We start from the raw sequence: 15,872 nt of genomic DNA, 5'->3' as shown, positions 1-15,872 counted from the left end.
GAACCCCAACCAAGGTGACCAAAGGCCTTGATCAAAGGAACATGATGTATGGGGTTGATGACATCATTTAATACAGAGTAAGATTGGTTAGGAAGGGACAGTTCAACATTTACTGGGGTGGTGTCTGGTCTGGTCCAAAATAGGGGAGGGTTGTCTAACTTTTTTTGTTGCTTTGGGAGCGTTGTTTTTTTATTGAGCACAGAGGAGGGTAGTGCTTTTTTCCCGTGATTTACATTTGCAGATTTTACGATATAATGTCCTCATCTGCTTGCATGTGCCTCCCCTATAAATGTGTTTTGGTACTTCCCATATGCACTACTCTTTTCCATGTGCTTACTATACCACAGGTCAATATAGTCAACTGTCTATCCTGCCCTCTATCTGAAGTGCATTTGTAAAGTATTCAGACCTCTGGACTTTTTCCACATTTTGTTACGTTACAGCCTTATTCTGAAATGGATTAAATATTTTTTTTGTCCTCATTGATCTACACATAATACCTCATAATGACAAAGCGATAACAGGTTTTTTGAAATGTTTGCAAATGTATTACAAATAAAAACATACATTATTTACATAAGTACTCAGACACTTTGCTGTGAATAAGAGGGCTTTCACGGCATTATTAAAATTATATTTTAATGCAAGTATAGTTCCCGAGTGGCACAGCGGTCTAAGGCACTGCATGCATCTCATCTCAGGTAAATTCAATTGATTGGACATGATTTGGAAGGCACACCTGTTTATATAAGGTCCCGAAGTTGACAGTGCATGTCAGAGCAAAAACCAAGCCATGAGGTCGAAGGAATAGTCTGTAGAGCACTGAGATAGGATTGTGTCACGGCACAGATCTGGGGAAGGGTACCAAAAAAATGTCTGTAGCATTGAATGTTCCCAAGAACACAGTGGCCTCCATCATTCTTAAAATGGAAGACATTTGAAATCCCCAAGACTCTTCCTAGAGCTGGCCACCCGGGCCAAACTGAGCAATCGGGGGAGAAGGGCCTTTGTCAGGGAGGTGACCAAGAACCTGATGGTCACTCTCACAGCGCACCAGAGTTACTCTGTCAAAATGGGAGAACCTTCCAGAAGAACAACCATCTCTGCAGAACTCCACCAATCAGGCCTTTATGGTAGAGTGGACAGAAGGAAGCCACTCCTCAGTAAAAGGCACATGACAGCCCGCTTGAAGTTTGCCAAAAGGCACCTCTCAGACCATGAGAAAAACATTTATTTGGTCTGATGAAATGAAGATTGAACTCTTTGGCCTGATTGCCAAGTGTCAAGTCTGGAGGAAAATGGGCACCATCCTTATGGTGAAGCATGGTGGTGGCAGCATCATGCTGCAGGGATGTTGTTCAGCGGCAGGGACTGGGAGACTAGTTAGGATCAAGGGAAAGATGGACAGAGCAAAGTACAGAGACATCCTTGATGAAAACCTGCTCCAGAGCGCTCAGGACCTCAGACTGGGGCAAAGGTTCACTTTCCAACAGGACAACGACCTTAAGCACACAGCCAAGACAACGCAGGAGTGGCTTCGGGACAAGTCTCTGAATGTCCTTGAATGGCCCAGCCAGAGCCCGGACTTGAACTCGATCGAACATCTCTGGAGAGACCTGAAATTATCTGTGCAGCGACGCACCCCATCCAACCTGACAGAGCTTGAGAGGATCTGCAGAGAAGAATGGGAGAAACTCCCCAAATGCAGGGGTGCCAAGCTTGTAGCGTCATACCCAAGAAGATTCAAGGCTGTAATCACTACCAAAGGTTCTTCAACAAAGTACTGAGTAAGGGGTCTGAATACTTATGTAAATGTGATATTTCTGTTTTTTTCTATTTCTATACATTTGCAAAAATGTATAAAAACCTGTTTTTGCTTTGTCATTATGGAGTATTGTGTGTAGATTGCTGAGGAAAAAAAACTATTGAATTAATTTTAGAATAAGGCTGTAACAACAAAAAGTGGAAAAGGTCAAGGTGTCTAAATACTTTACAAAAGCACCATATAGTAAACTATAGAGTGGTAGTTTTAGTCAATATCTGCAATACGTTAACTAGCAATCATACCACACATAAAATCTTTCAAATCTTCACAAATCTAATTGGCAGCCGAGAGGCCAGGTGCGTCATTGCGCATGAAATAACAGTCAAGACACAGTTCAAAAAACTCCCCTATTGATCCTATTTTGGGACAATAAACTTATCGTACCTAGACTAACCAACAACACTCCAATTCTGCATTTAAAAAAAATATTTAACTAGGCAAGTAAGATAAGAACAAATTCTTATTTACAAAGACGGCCTACCCTGGCGACGCCCTATGGAACTCCCAATCACGGCCGGATACAGCCTGTATTCGAACCAGGAACTGTAGTGACACCTCTTGCACTGAGATGCATGCAGTGCCTTAGACCACTGTGCCACTCAGGAACTATAATTGCATTAAAATATAATTTTAATAATGCCGTGAAAGCCCTCTTATTTTTATGTTTCATTCCATTTGGATCAGTTGTGGGTCGGCAGATTATAGAATGGCACAGTAGCAGGCCAGTCTGGCTGTATTTTTTACTTCTGATGCGTTGTCTGTTGCTGATCATCATTCTCCTATATAATGTGGCCACATAAGCTTATGTTCCCAGCAGGCCCATTAATTCAGGAAAGCTTAACATGTGTTCTAGAGATCCTGGTTCGAGTCCAGGCTCTGTCGCAGCTGGCCGTGACTGGGAGACCCATGGGGCGGCGCACAATTGGCCCAGCGTCGTCTGGGTTAGGGGAGGGTTTGGCCAGCGCGGTCTAGCGACTCCTGTTGTGGGCTGGGCGCATGCATGCTGAACTATCGCCAGGTGTACAGTGTTTACTCCAACACATTGGTGTGACTGGCTTCCGGGTTAAGTGGGCATTGTGTCAAGAAGCAGTGCTGCTTGGTTGGGTCGTGTTTCGGAGGATGCATCGCTCTTGACCTTTGCCTCTCCCGAGTCAGTACGGGAGTTGCAGAGATGAGACAAGAAGGTAACTAAAAATTGGGGAGAAAAATAAATAATAATTCCAGCATCCAAACTTTGCAATGGCCATTTGATTAATCGAGACATCGGTTACAAAACACCAAAAAGTTTCATTACAATCAGAGATTCTTAAACCAATGCTGAGTAGGGAGTGATGTATTGTCTGTTTGTCGAAATTGACATACTCTACTTGATTGTGGTGTTGCATTGGTTATGTATGGTGCATTGGCACAGAAACCGTTTGGTGAATCTGCTGCTTATATTTTATATCATTACAAATACAGCATCAAAAATGTGGAAATTTGGATTTTCCCGCTGATCATTGTTCGCAGCCGGCACTGATTGTAGTGTAATGAGACAGGCAGGGAGAGTGAGCTAGTCCATGGTGTAGTTGCAAAAACCATCAAGCGCTATGATGGAACTAGTGGCACAGGAAAGGAAGACCCAGAGTTACCTCTGAGCAGAGGATAAGTTCATTAGAGTTAACTGCACTTCAGATAGCAGCCCAAATAAATGCTTCAGAGTTCAAGTAATAGACATATTTCAGCATCAACTGTTCAGAGGAGACTGTGTGAATCAGGCCTTTATGGTCAAATTGTTGCAAAGAAATCACTACTAAAGGACATCAATAAAAAGAAGAGACTTGCTTGGACCAAGAAACACGAGCAAAGGACATTAGACCAGTGGAAATCTGTCCATTGGTCTGATGAGTCAAAGTTTGAGATTTTTGGTGAACGGATGATCTCTGCATGTGTGGTTCCCACCGTGAAGCATGGAGGAGGTGGTGTTATGGTGTGGGGGTGCTTTGCTGGAGACACTGTCTGTTTATGTAGAATTCAAGGCACACTTAACCAGCATGGCTACCACAGCATTCTGCAGCAATACGCCATCCCGTCTGGTTTGCGATTTAGTGGGATTATCATTTGTTTTTTAAAAGGACAATGACCCAAAACACACCTCCAGGCTATGTAAGGGCTATGTGTCCAAGGAAAGTGATGAGTGCTGCATCAGATAACCTGGCCTCCACAATCACCCGACCTCAATCCAATTGAGATGGTTTGGGATGAGTTGGACTGCAGAGTGAAGGAAAAGCAGCCAATAAGTGCTCAGCAGATGTGGGACTGTTGGAAAAGCATTCCAGGTGACTACCTCAGGAAGCTGGTTGAGAGAATGCCAGAGTGTACAAAGCTGTCATCAGGGCAAAGGGAGGCTACTTTGAAGAATCTCAAATATATTTTGATTTAACACTTTTTTTGGTTACTACATGAATCCATATGTATTATTTTGTGTTGTGTTGTCTTCACTATTATTCTACAATGTAGAAAATAGTCATAATAAAGAAAAACCCTTGTATGAGTAGATGTCCAAACTATTGACTGGTTCTGTATATGAAATATTGAATTTGGTCTTCCTGCTATTAGCCCATAGAAACCTATTGAATAACAGAATCATACAAGGATAGTCAAAAAATAAATGAAAAGGAAGTACGCTATATATACAAAAGTATGTTGTCACTCCTTCAGATTAGTGTATTTGGCTATTTCAGCCACACCCGTTGCTGACAGGTGTATAAATCGAGCACACAGCCATGCAATCTCCATAGACAAACATTGGCAGTAGAATGGCCTTACTGAATAGCTCAGTGACTTTCAACGTGGCACCGTCATAGGATGCCACCTTTCCAACAAGTTAACTCGTCAAATTTCTGCCCTGCTAGAGCTGCCCCAGTCAACTGCAAGTGCTTTTATTGTTTAGTGGAAACGTCTAAGAGCAACAACGGCTCACTCGCAAAGTGGTAGGCCACACAAGCTCACAGAACGGGACCACAGAGTGCTGAAGCATGTAAAAATAGCCTGTCCTCAACACTCACTAACAAGTTCCAAACTGCCCCAGGAAGCAACGTCAGCACAATAACTGTTCGTCGGGAGCTTGATGAAATGGGTTTCCATGGCCGAGCAGTGGAAACGCATTCACTGGAGTGATTAATCAATCGCCCAACATCAGTGCCCAACCTCACTAATGCCCTTGTGGCTGAATGGAAGCAAGTCCCCAAGCAATATTCCAACATCTAGTGGAAAGCCTTCCCAGAAAAGTGGAGACTATTATAGCAGCAAAGGGGGGGACCAACTCCATATTAATGCCCATGATTTTGGAATGAGATGTTCGACAAGCAGGTGTCCACATACTTTTGGTCAAGTGTATGTTTTGAAATGTCTGTCCTAGATCTGAGATAAGAAAGATCAGGAATATGTTTTTACTGTGGAATAAACCGTATACCTATGACGTGGAAATGCCCTATTCACTTTCACAGATTTTTCGGCACAGTACCGAGTTACCTTCAGACGAGTCTCATGACAGTGGTGGGGGTCATAGAGCAAAACGGAGAACACCATCGTGTTCGTGAGTCTCATCTTTAAAAGGGTCATATTAGTGTGTAGCCCAAACTGTTTGGACTCTATAGACGTTTTCGTGAGAAGACCGATTTTCAGGATGGTCTGACAAACTGCTGTAGCTCTGCCACCTTCCACTGCAGATGCAAAAGGCCAACATCGGCAGATGCGGTGGAAGACGCAGCCTATTCAAATAACCCAGATATCTCTAGCTTAAACAGACAAACGTGCACATGGTAGTGTAAACACTTGGTAAATCTGTTTTATAGATTAACACAAAATTCACATTGAATAAATCCAAATCCAGATAGCTGATGTTCTGAAAGAGCTGCAAAATCTGGACCCCTACAAATCAGTCGGGCTAGACAATCTGGACCCTCTCTTTAAAAAATGACCCGCCTCTTCAAAGGGGGAGACACTCCAGACCCAAACTGCTACAGACCTATATCTATCCTACCCTACCTTTCTAAGGTCATCAAAAGCCAAGTTAACAAACAGATTACCGACCATTGCGAATCCCACCGTACCTTCTCCGCTATGCAATCTGGTTTCAAATCTGGGCATGGGTGCACCTCAGCCACGCTCAAGGTCCTAAACGACATCATAATCGCCATCGATAAGAGACAATACTGTGCAGCTGTATTCATCGACCTGGCCAAGGCTATAGACTCTGACAATCATCACATTCTTATCTGCAGACTCAACAGCCTTGGTTTCTCAAATGACTGCCTCGCCTGGTTCACCAACTACTTCTCAGACAGAGTTCAGTGTGTCAAATGGGAGGGCCTGTTGTACGGACCTCTGGCAGTCTCTATGGGTGTGCCACAGGGTTCAATTCTTGGGCTGACTCTTTTCTCTGTCTACTCAATGATGTCGCTCTTGCGGCTGGTGACCTCTACGCAGACGACACCATTCTGTATACTTCTGGCCCTTCTTTGGACACTGTGTTAACAAACCTCCAGATGAGCTTCAATGCCATACAACTCTCCTTCCAGACTCACATTAAGCATCCCCAATCCAAAATTAAATCTAGAATCAGCTTGCTGTTTCTCAACAAAGCATCCTTCACTCATACTGCCAAACATACCCTCGTAAAACTGACAATCCTACCGATCCTTGACTTCGGCGGTCATTTACAAAATAGCCTCCAACACTCTACTCAGCAAATTGGATGCAGTCTATCACAGTGCTATCCATTTTGTCACCAAAGCCCCATATACTACCCACCACTGCAACCTGTATGCTCTCGTTGGCTGGCTCCTCGCTTCATATTCGTCGCCAAACCCACTGGTTCCAGGTCATAAGTCTTTGCTAGGTAAAGTCCCGCCTCATCTCAGCTCACTGGTCACCAAAGCAGCAAGCGCTCCAGCAGGTATATTTTACTGGTCACCCCAAAGCCCATTCCTCCTTCGGAAGCCTTTCCGTCCAGTTCTCTGCTGCCAATGACTGAAACTGCAAAAATCACTGATGCTGGAGACTCGTATCTCCCTCACTAGCTTTACGCACCAGCTGTCAGAGCAGCTCACAGATCACTGCACCTGTACATAGCCCATCTGTAAATAGCCCATCCAACTACCTCATCCCCATACTGTTATTTTATTTATTTGGCTCCTTTGCACCCCAGTATCTCTACTTGCACACTCATGTTCTGCACATTTATCACTCGTGTTTAATTGCTATATTGTAATTATTTAGCCACTATGGCCTATTCATTGCACACACTGTATATAGACTTTTTCTATTGTATTATTGACGTATGCTTGTTATTCCATGTGTAACTCCGTGTTGTTGTTGTTTGTGTCACACTGTTTTGCTTTATCTTGGCCAGGTCGCAGTTGTAAATGAGAACTTGTTCTCAAGTAGTCTACCAAGTTAAATAAAGGTGAAAAAAATAAAAATAGCACTGCAGTCACTTTTTTTCCTGAACATTCTCATGAACATCCCCACTTAATGTCAATACCTCAAAAATAAGCTACATACTATGTCAAATATTCACATGACGGACATATGACAGGGTGGGAGGTAGCCTAGCAGAAACAGCATTGGGCCAGTAACCTGAAAGGTCGCTGGTTCGAATACCCGAGCCAACAAGGTGAAAAATCTGTCAATGTGCCCTTGAGCAAGAGTGTGCCGTATTACTATGGCTGATCCTGTATAATGCTTATACAAAGGTAGGACAGATATTTATTCAGTTCCAGTATGTAGGTTGAAGCAACAATATTGGCAAAGATGTATTTTCAGTACTTGAATCCATGAGGAACAAACACAAGACGTAGTGGATATGGCTATAGGGAGAAAAGAACATCATAACTTCCTCTCCAAGGACAGTTCTGACTCATGCTTCGTCTCCTCCTGAAAAGGAAGGGTATATTGACGTGGAGGATAGACACGGAGTGAGGCACGCCGACACAGGCAGGATAAAGGATAAGACACACTTAAGAATCTCTTAAATCACAGAAAGCAAAAGAGACAAGTGCAAGACAAAAGCATGTTAAACAACTCACTAGTGACCACATTCCAAAGTGACAAATAACAGCTTTCGCAATGGCAAAATTTCACAATTTCTGTCACGTTGAGGCTATGCAATGCCAATTGAGAAACCCAGCATGACAGGCCAAATTGGTGTGTAGAAATGTTCACCTTCCTCCATTCCTTCCAGTTATTGGGCATAGGGCCAGAGTTTTTCCCTGACCAGGTCAGACCAATTAAGGTCTGGTTATGTAACAGGTGGTTCAGTGAACTACGGTCGCATGATGAGTATCCTTTCCTTGAGACCTGACAACTTGCTCTAGCCTCCAAAGCTAATGCCTAGGCTTTAGCTCAGCATGCTAACATAGTCTTGCATTGTACAGATGACCCCAGTTTAACCACAGTTGGTCAGTCAGGTCAGTGGGTCCGCTGGCATACACAAACGTGGACTAAGGGCACGGACACTTTTATTGTGTTGGTGCATACTGTTGTGTTACGAGGACACCTTCAAAGGGACATTGAAAAGCTTTGACCTTCATAGAACGAGTAAACATGATGGAGAACAGTTGGTCACCAAGTATCAAAAGACTCAGAGAATGATTGACCCTGCTCTCTATGAGAAACAGCTGACATTGTAAGGTGAAGTCTTTGGTCTATTGAGAAAGCATTGAAACACTGTCTCTCTGAATGAGGTCGTTCGAGTGTGACATAAGTCAAATGTACAGTGATGCGTTGAGACTTTTGTAAGATTTGGCAAACCTATTCCTTGACTGAATAGCCTCTTTTAAAAAGGGCCATTAGTGTTTTGTAAATTAACACATGAAATGAAGAATATGGCTATGACAAATGTGAAAACCTTCACGTTGACGGTAATTGTTCATGCCATGCCTTGTGTAATTTTTTTCTGATTTAAAACACTTTGTCAAAGTAAAGGATGTATAGTTGTTGACATGTAGCGAATAGAAAATCTCCTATAAATAACACATGCTGTCCCTTTTTATACTTCCTGCCTCAAGAACACAACTGGATAAATAAAGGGGTATCAATTCTGGTCATGAAGTTGCACCACACCTCTGATTATCGTTTAGTGTTCTTAATTTTGTACGCTTGGCCTTCGATTACTCTCACCCACACGCAAACAAACTCACACACTAATAACTCAAATCTGGAGAACCAGGTGTATGAACAGTCAATCAAGAATATTTTAATTTCCTGCACGTACAAAAGGGCACATGGGCTTTAGATTTAAGATCCTACTTTGAATTCCTGATTAACATTAACGAATGGTAATTTAAACCCTTCACATATGTGCCTCCACTCAATAACATGAAAACCTCATAACTTTTCTTAATTAAATGAAATACATGAATGCATGTGCATAGTTAAGCAGAAAAAAAACTGCTGGATTTAGGGGTTGGTGAATTATAATAGAACATTTTAGGCCAAATCACATGTGTGGTAGACATGAATCAGATATCTATACTGTATAGACAGCTGGACTGGGGGTAAATGGCACAAAACGTAAGGTTATAAGCTGTTAAATATCGCAATATTAAAAACCCATAAAATCGAGGAGGAAAGTCTAATGATAGGCTACAGTGCCTTCGGAAAGTTATAAGACCCCTTGACCCTCCACATTGTTATGTTTCAGCCTTATTCTAAAATGGATTTTAAAAAATCCTCAGCAATCTACACACAAAACCTGTTTTTGCTTTGTCATTATGGAGTTTTCAGAAATGCTTGCAAATTTATACAAACAAAAAAAGTATTCAGACCCTTTGCTATGAGACTCGAAATTGAGCTCAGTTGCAGCCGGTTTCCATTGATCATCCTTGAGATGTTTCAACTTGGAGTCCACCTGTGGTAAATTCAATTGATTGGACATTGTTTGGAAAGGCACACACCTGTCTATATAAGGTCCCACAGTTGACAGTGCATGTCAGAGCAAAAACCAAGCAATGAGGTCAAAGGAATTGTCAGTAGAGCTCCGAGACAGGATTGTGTCGAGGCACAGATCTGGGAAAGGGTACCAAAAAATGTCTGCAGCATTGAAGGTCCACAAGAACAAAGTGTCATCCATCATTCTTAAATGGAAGAAGTTCGGAACCACCAAGACTCTTCCTAGAGCTGGCCACCCGGTCCAAACTGAGCAATTGGGGTAGAAGGGCCTTGGTCAGGGAGGTGAACAAGAATCTGATGGTCACTGACAAAGCTCATCTGTGAAGATGGGAGAACCTTCCAGAAGGACAACCATCTCTGCAGCACTCCACATATCAGGCCTTTATGGTAGAGTGGACAGACGGAAGCCACTCTTCAGTAAAATACACAACAGCCCGCTTGGAGTTTGCCAAAAGGCACCTAAAAAGGACTTCGACAATTAGAAAAAGTAATCTCTTAGTCTGATGAAATCAAGATTGAACTCTTGGCCTGAATGCAAAGTGTCACATCTGGAGGAAACCTGGCACCATCCCTACGGCGAAGCATGGTGATGACGGCATCATGCTATGGGGTTGTTTTTCAGCGGCAGTGACTGGGAGACTAGTCAGAATCGAGGCAAAGATGAACGGAGCAAAGTACAGAGGTCCTTGATGAACCTGCTCCAGAGTGCGCTAAACTTCAGACTGGGGCGAAGGTTCATCTTCCAACAGGACAACAACCCGAAGCACACAGCCAAGACAATGCAGGGGTAGCTTAGGGACAAGTCTTTGAATGTCCTTGAGTGGCCCAGCCAGAAACCAGACTTGAACCCAATCAAACAAAGTACTGCGTATAGGGTCTTAATACTTCTGTAAATGTAATGTCTTTTGTTTTTTACTTTTAATAAAAAAAACTGTTTTTAAAAATGGGCTATTGTTTGTAGATTAATGAGGGGGAAAAAACAATTTAATCAATTTTAGAATAAAGCTGGGGTCTGAATACTTCCCGAAGGTACTGTATGTCGCCTACCACCCCGAGTTATGACACAGAAGATACTAAAATGAGTTCTCTGAAGCGGTTTTTAATGGACCATCAAACATTTAATGGAATACTGCAAACATGTCAACAGTGGAGAAGTGATATGTACTGTACATTCAAAGTATTCATACATTGCATTTGCTTAATAGATCCTCTTTTACCATTTATCTTAGGCCTAGCAACAAAAAATGTCCCATCCCACACATGAAGAACATGCAGAAGTCATGTTTGGCTGCTGTTCAAAATCTTGCAGTCATAACATTTATTTTTGACACCTCTCACACTGATCAGGGGTGGCAGGCAGCCTCGTGGTTAGAGTGTTGGGCCAGTAACCGAAAGGTTGCTGGATCGAATCCCCGAGCTGACAAGTTAAAAATCTGACATTATATTCAACAGCCTCTCAACAAGGATTGCCCATAAACTTACTAAAAAAAAAAAAAACTGTCCTGCTAAGCCTTGGGCCTGGTTTCATTTAGGTTCCTAGCCTCTACCACTTCAGTGTTCAGAGATCTAAAAGCACTGGATAGGTGTTAGCTAAAATGTTAATCTCCACCTAGCCCTTCAACATGTGAACACGTCAGTCAAGGGTGCCGTAAACCTTGCAGTGCATATAGGCCAGTTTCTCAGCTTGGGTTCGCCTCAGCAGAGGGAACCACTCACGGTGAGGCAGCTCCACCACTCGGTATCCAGTCAGCTTCAGCTGCCTCCTTTTCATGGCGTGCAGCCCCAGCAGCTGTGGAGAGCGGTAGCAGTAGTGGTTCCTGTTCGTCACCTGGATGGCCAGTCTGATGGGGGCTATGGAGGCTTTGTGGGAGTCCCTGGGGAGTGGGCCTGGGTTGTTACGTTTGGTCAGAGTCCCCACAAGCCCGTCCGTCAGGTCGACTCCCACACTGAACAGCCCCCCTCCCTCATCCGGCTCTGTCCTTCGGAGGAGGGGCAGCTGAGAAGCTTGGGTTGGGGGAAGGGGGGTCTTTCTGCCATTGGTAAGTTGAGTCAAAAGGTCCTCGGTGAGAGTGACTCCTGTGTTGATCTTCTCCCAGCCCTGAGTAGAAGAGCCAGAAGAAGTTGTCCAATCCTTGGAGGAAATGGGGTATGTCTGCACTGAGGTCACAGGTAGCGGCTGTCCGACAGGGTTCAAATGCACCTCCAGGTCGATGGAGCGGGTGTGAGGCAGGATCATTCGTTTGCTCACAAACTCCTCTCCACCCAAAAGGTCCCGTAACACGGCCTCTGCCTCCAGGACCTCAACCTTCTGACACACGTCCTTCTGGGCAAAGCGCCACAGAATCTCCGTTGTCTCCTCCCGCAGCTCTCTACTCAGCCGCGGGCCAGTCCAGTGAGGCAGTTCCAACGCCACCGTCCCATCCAGCGTGAACAAGTCTTTCTTCAGATCCAGCTGTTTGGACCTGGTGGCTAGGCTAACAAACTCGGGGCTCAAAGCTAACGCCACAAGGTCCTCAGGGAGCTGACAGATAAATGCCAGGCCGAGGAGGCCGGTTAGGAGGTGCTCAGGATAGCGCTGGAACTCATCCTCTCTCTGCCGGAGGGCCTCAATGAGGCTGGGGTAGAAGTTAGGGCACTGGCTGGGCAAGACACCTAGGGTCCCAAAGGCCCATATCAGCTTGCCCGAGTCTTTGCTCCGACAGTGTGGTGCTAACGACGGCAGGCGCTCAGCAACAGCCAGTAGGATGCGTTCGTTGCGGTAATGCAGGGACGAGCAGGCCAGTGCCACATGCATCAGACCCTGGACGCCCATGCTGGGGGCACGGCGAGGCACCTCATGCGCCATGACCTCAAGCCAAGCCCGATGGTCCAGGTAGCTAAAACGCAGCAGCTTCATCACATTCACCATGGCAAAGTCACTCATCTCATACACAACCGAGTGGGCCCTGTCCACCAGCCGGTTCACCGATCCTTCCGAGAGCGCTGTCTGGGACTTGAACAGGCCCAGGCACACAGCACCTACCTCCTCTGGCTCCAGCTGGTCCAGGTGACGCATCAGTATCTGCTCTAAGGGGTGAACTAGCTCTTTGGGGCAGTGCCTGCCCTCCCCCATCACATACAGAAGCTGGACTATCTCAGGGACACCTACCTGGCCTAAGTGCAGGCTGGCGCAGTCATACAGGCACTGCAGGTACTGAGGCACAGACCTCCCCAGGCAGCGCCACAGGTCTGCGGCCAACAGCAGCTGGTGGAGGCCCATCTCCCCGGCCCTGCGGCCCAGCTCAGCCTCATACAGCCCCAGCATGCTGTGAGTGGGGGGCAGGCCCAGCCAAACAAAAGACCTCAGCACATTCAGTAGCTGGGAGTGGCTGAAGTGACTCAGGTTTTCCACTGAGTAGCGGAGCAGCATGATGAAACGCGTGTCACCCCTCACTAAAGGTGTCTGGTCAGGGTGCAGGTGGCTAAGCTTGGTGAGGAAACCGGTTACATCCACAGGCTCCATGCTGCCCTTCAGGATGGTTACTTTGTGCAGCAGGAAAAAGGCCTGCTTGGAATGGACTGGGGCAGGCCGCTGGGACAGGTCAAGGGTCATGGCTGAGTACTCTGTGCGGCATGTCTGGAAGGCACGGGGGTCGCCTTTGACGTCTGGGGTTAGGGGTTCTGTGCGGTAGGGGGGTGCCCTTTCTGCCTTAGCCCCAGTGCCTCTGTTGAAGGCCAGGTCCAGCAGAGTGTTCTTGGTGCTAGATAGGCGGCGTGAGGAGCTGACACTGTAGCGGTTACTCTGCTGCCTGAAGGCAGAGGTGACGGTGGACTGACACTGCTCCTCCATCTCCAACCTGCTCAGGGAGGCTCCAGGGTCATGCTGGGGCCGATAGTAAGAGGAGGGGTTGTACTGTAACCTGTAGCCCCCGGGATGTACCCCTTCCCTCCCGTCCTCCTCATCGAGTCCCTCCGTTTCAGGTTCTCCATAAGCGTTGTGCAGATGCCGAGCTCTGAGGAACTGCCTATGGAGGGCTAGGGAGAGATGGCGTAGCCTAGCCACATGGCATAATGATCCCACAGACATCCACCTCAGAAGCTGAAAGGCAGAGAATGTGCAGGAATTATTAGGTTGTTGGTTTAACCATAGATATATTGTTCCTAAAATGTAATGTGCATGCTGCTTCAATTCTAGAGATGACTTTTCTACTTCATCCATATAAACAGAACAGCCTATACGAGGGCCATGTGGAATCTTGTTCAGGATATAGCTAGCAAGCTGGGTTTCCTATAGCTAACTAACGTTAGGATATTAATATACATAATTGATAACGCCGGGTAAGCTATAACATTGGTGGCAAAGAAGAACACAGTACAGTAGACTGGCGTGCTCTCCCCTGAAGTTTTCAGTAGCTAATGTTAACCAGGTAGCCACTTTGGAATGAGTTGCTAGCTAACGTTAGCTAAGTATGATAAATTGTATTAGCTAACTAATTTATTCCACAATACTAGCCAGTTGCAGTTTGCCATATATACAAAACAAAGCAAACTCACCGATAATAGCAATATCATGCACAAGGAAAAATATATATCATTTTTTATGACATTTCAGAAACATCCTTGTCTGTAAGGTCGCTGATGAGCTCTGACCTACGGCGCTGTGCGGGTACAAAAATAGTAGCGTCAGCGAAAGCGAACTCTTTGTCGAAGTAGCTGTGCACTAGACCGCTCTCCTAGTATATATTAAATTAATGCTGCAGATGTGGAAGGCAGGGTTTTCCTACTTATGCAGTTGCTCAAATGAATGTGAAATCATGCAATCAATCAATAATCAATATATTACATGATACTATCCTAATACTGAAATTGGACGTAATTGGCCAACTGTATCCAATTATCCTAACTTGACAACGCTTGGCCAACTGTATTTCTAATAAGAGATTAGAACTACTTCAACATGTTTAAAATTGAAAGTCAGATATTGAGTATTGAGCTTTATTCATAGTGAGCATGTGTGAACACCCTGTGGGCAACAAAATGAGTTATTCAAGATTTAATCACATCTTTAATCATTAAATTCATATTTGCTAAGATATGTTTTCTTCAAGCCATTTTTCAGTAACACAAAATAAATACAAAAAGAAACTTGATAGCATTTTGTCTTTTAAGACATTACATTAGTTGAAACACAAAAAATCTAACATATTAGTTTTTGAACAATCGCTTCAGTTGTACTGTACCATGTAGTAGATCAAAATTAAAAAGATTTCATATATATGTATATATTTATATATTTATATTGATATAGTTTAAAAAATAAAAGCGGAAATGTCTGTCTCATTCATTCATAGTAATCCTCTTAAATTATTCACACGTAATAAGCTTGATATATTTGAATAAATATGTACACATAATAAATAACAATAATATTTACATCCAAGTACACTGCCTTTCTGTTTCTACTAAGAACACAACAAAAGTACATAGCAGCAAATGTTGCCCCAAAACTGAGGTTGTGGGCCCTCCATCCCTTGCTCTACCTCTTTCTTTTCCTCTCTTCTTATCCTCTCTTTAGCATTCATTCTTTTTTAAGTCCTCACTTCTTTCACCCCTGACTTCAAAGTTATTCTCTAAATTTCCCAGACCCATGAAAAAATATATGTCAACATATACTGTACACACTAATGTTTAGAATAGTTTAATATATTGTAAAATATCCCATATAGCCAAATATATTCTAGAGATCTATAAAGGTAGTATATATTGACATATACATTAGTTTTTTTCAAATGAGGGTGGGTCCTGTTCAAACAAGTACACCACACAAGTACACTCCATGATCTCAAAGAATCATTCCAAAAATTCATTACTCTTCCTATAAAGTCTGAATCTTACAATTAGCATCTAACACCATCAAGTCTGCTGGCTCAGCTACCACCTGCTGCTAGTGATCTTAAATATACACTTTGCACAGATAAGCAGCTTCATTGACCAACCTTTATGTTTAAGTAATCATTAATTAATCACTAACACACCCCTTTTTGTCACTTTAAGAAATATCAATGGAGACCAAAAGCATCTAGAACGTCAACAAATTACAAGCTGCTTTTAGCTGTCGCCTACATAGTTTCGA

General features: G+C 44.0%; 1 protein-coding gene across 1 annotated transcript; it reads right to left on the bottom strand.

Annotated features, from left to right (window-relative positions):
- Positions 1-10,751: 10,751 nt before the first annotated feature.
- Positions 10,752-14,423, bottom strand: LOC112231031 (FAST kinase domain-containing protein 5, mitochondrial). The gene is made up of 2 exons (XM_024397532.2): positions 14,294-14,423; positions 10,752-13,838 (listed from the first exon to the last, which is right to left on the bottom strand). Exons 1-2 carry the CDS (start codon positions 14,309-14,311, stop codon positions 11,394-11,396), a joined length of 2,463 nt encoding a protein of 820 aa, XP_024253300.1. The 5' UTR covers positions 14,312-14,423; the 3' UTR covers positions 10,752-11,393.
- Between the last annotated feature and the right edge of the window lie 1,449 nt (positions 14,424-15,872).

This window comes from Oncorhynchus tshawytscha, linkage group LG33, assembly GCF_018296145.1.
Source record: "Oncorhynchus tshawytscha isolate Ot180627B linkage group LG33, Otsh_v2.0, whole genome shotgun sequence".
Lineage (NCBI taxonomy): Eukaryota > Metazoa > Chordata > Actinopteri > Salmoniformes > Salmonidae > Oncorhynchus > Oncorhynchus tshawytscha.
The sequence above is the reverse complement of the archived record's forward strand: the minus strand, read 5'-3'. Positions and strand labels throughout refer to the sequence as shown.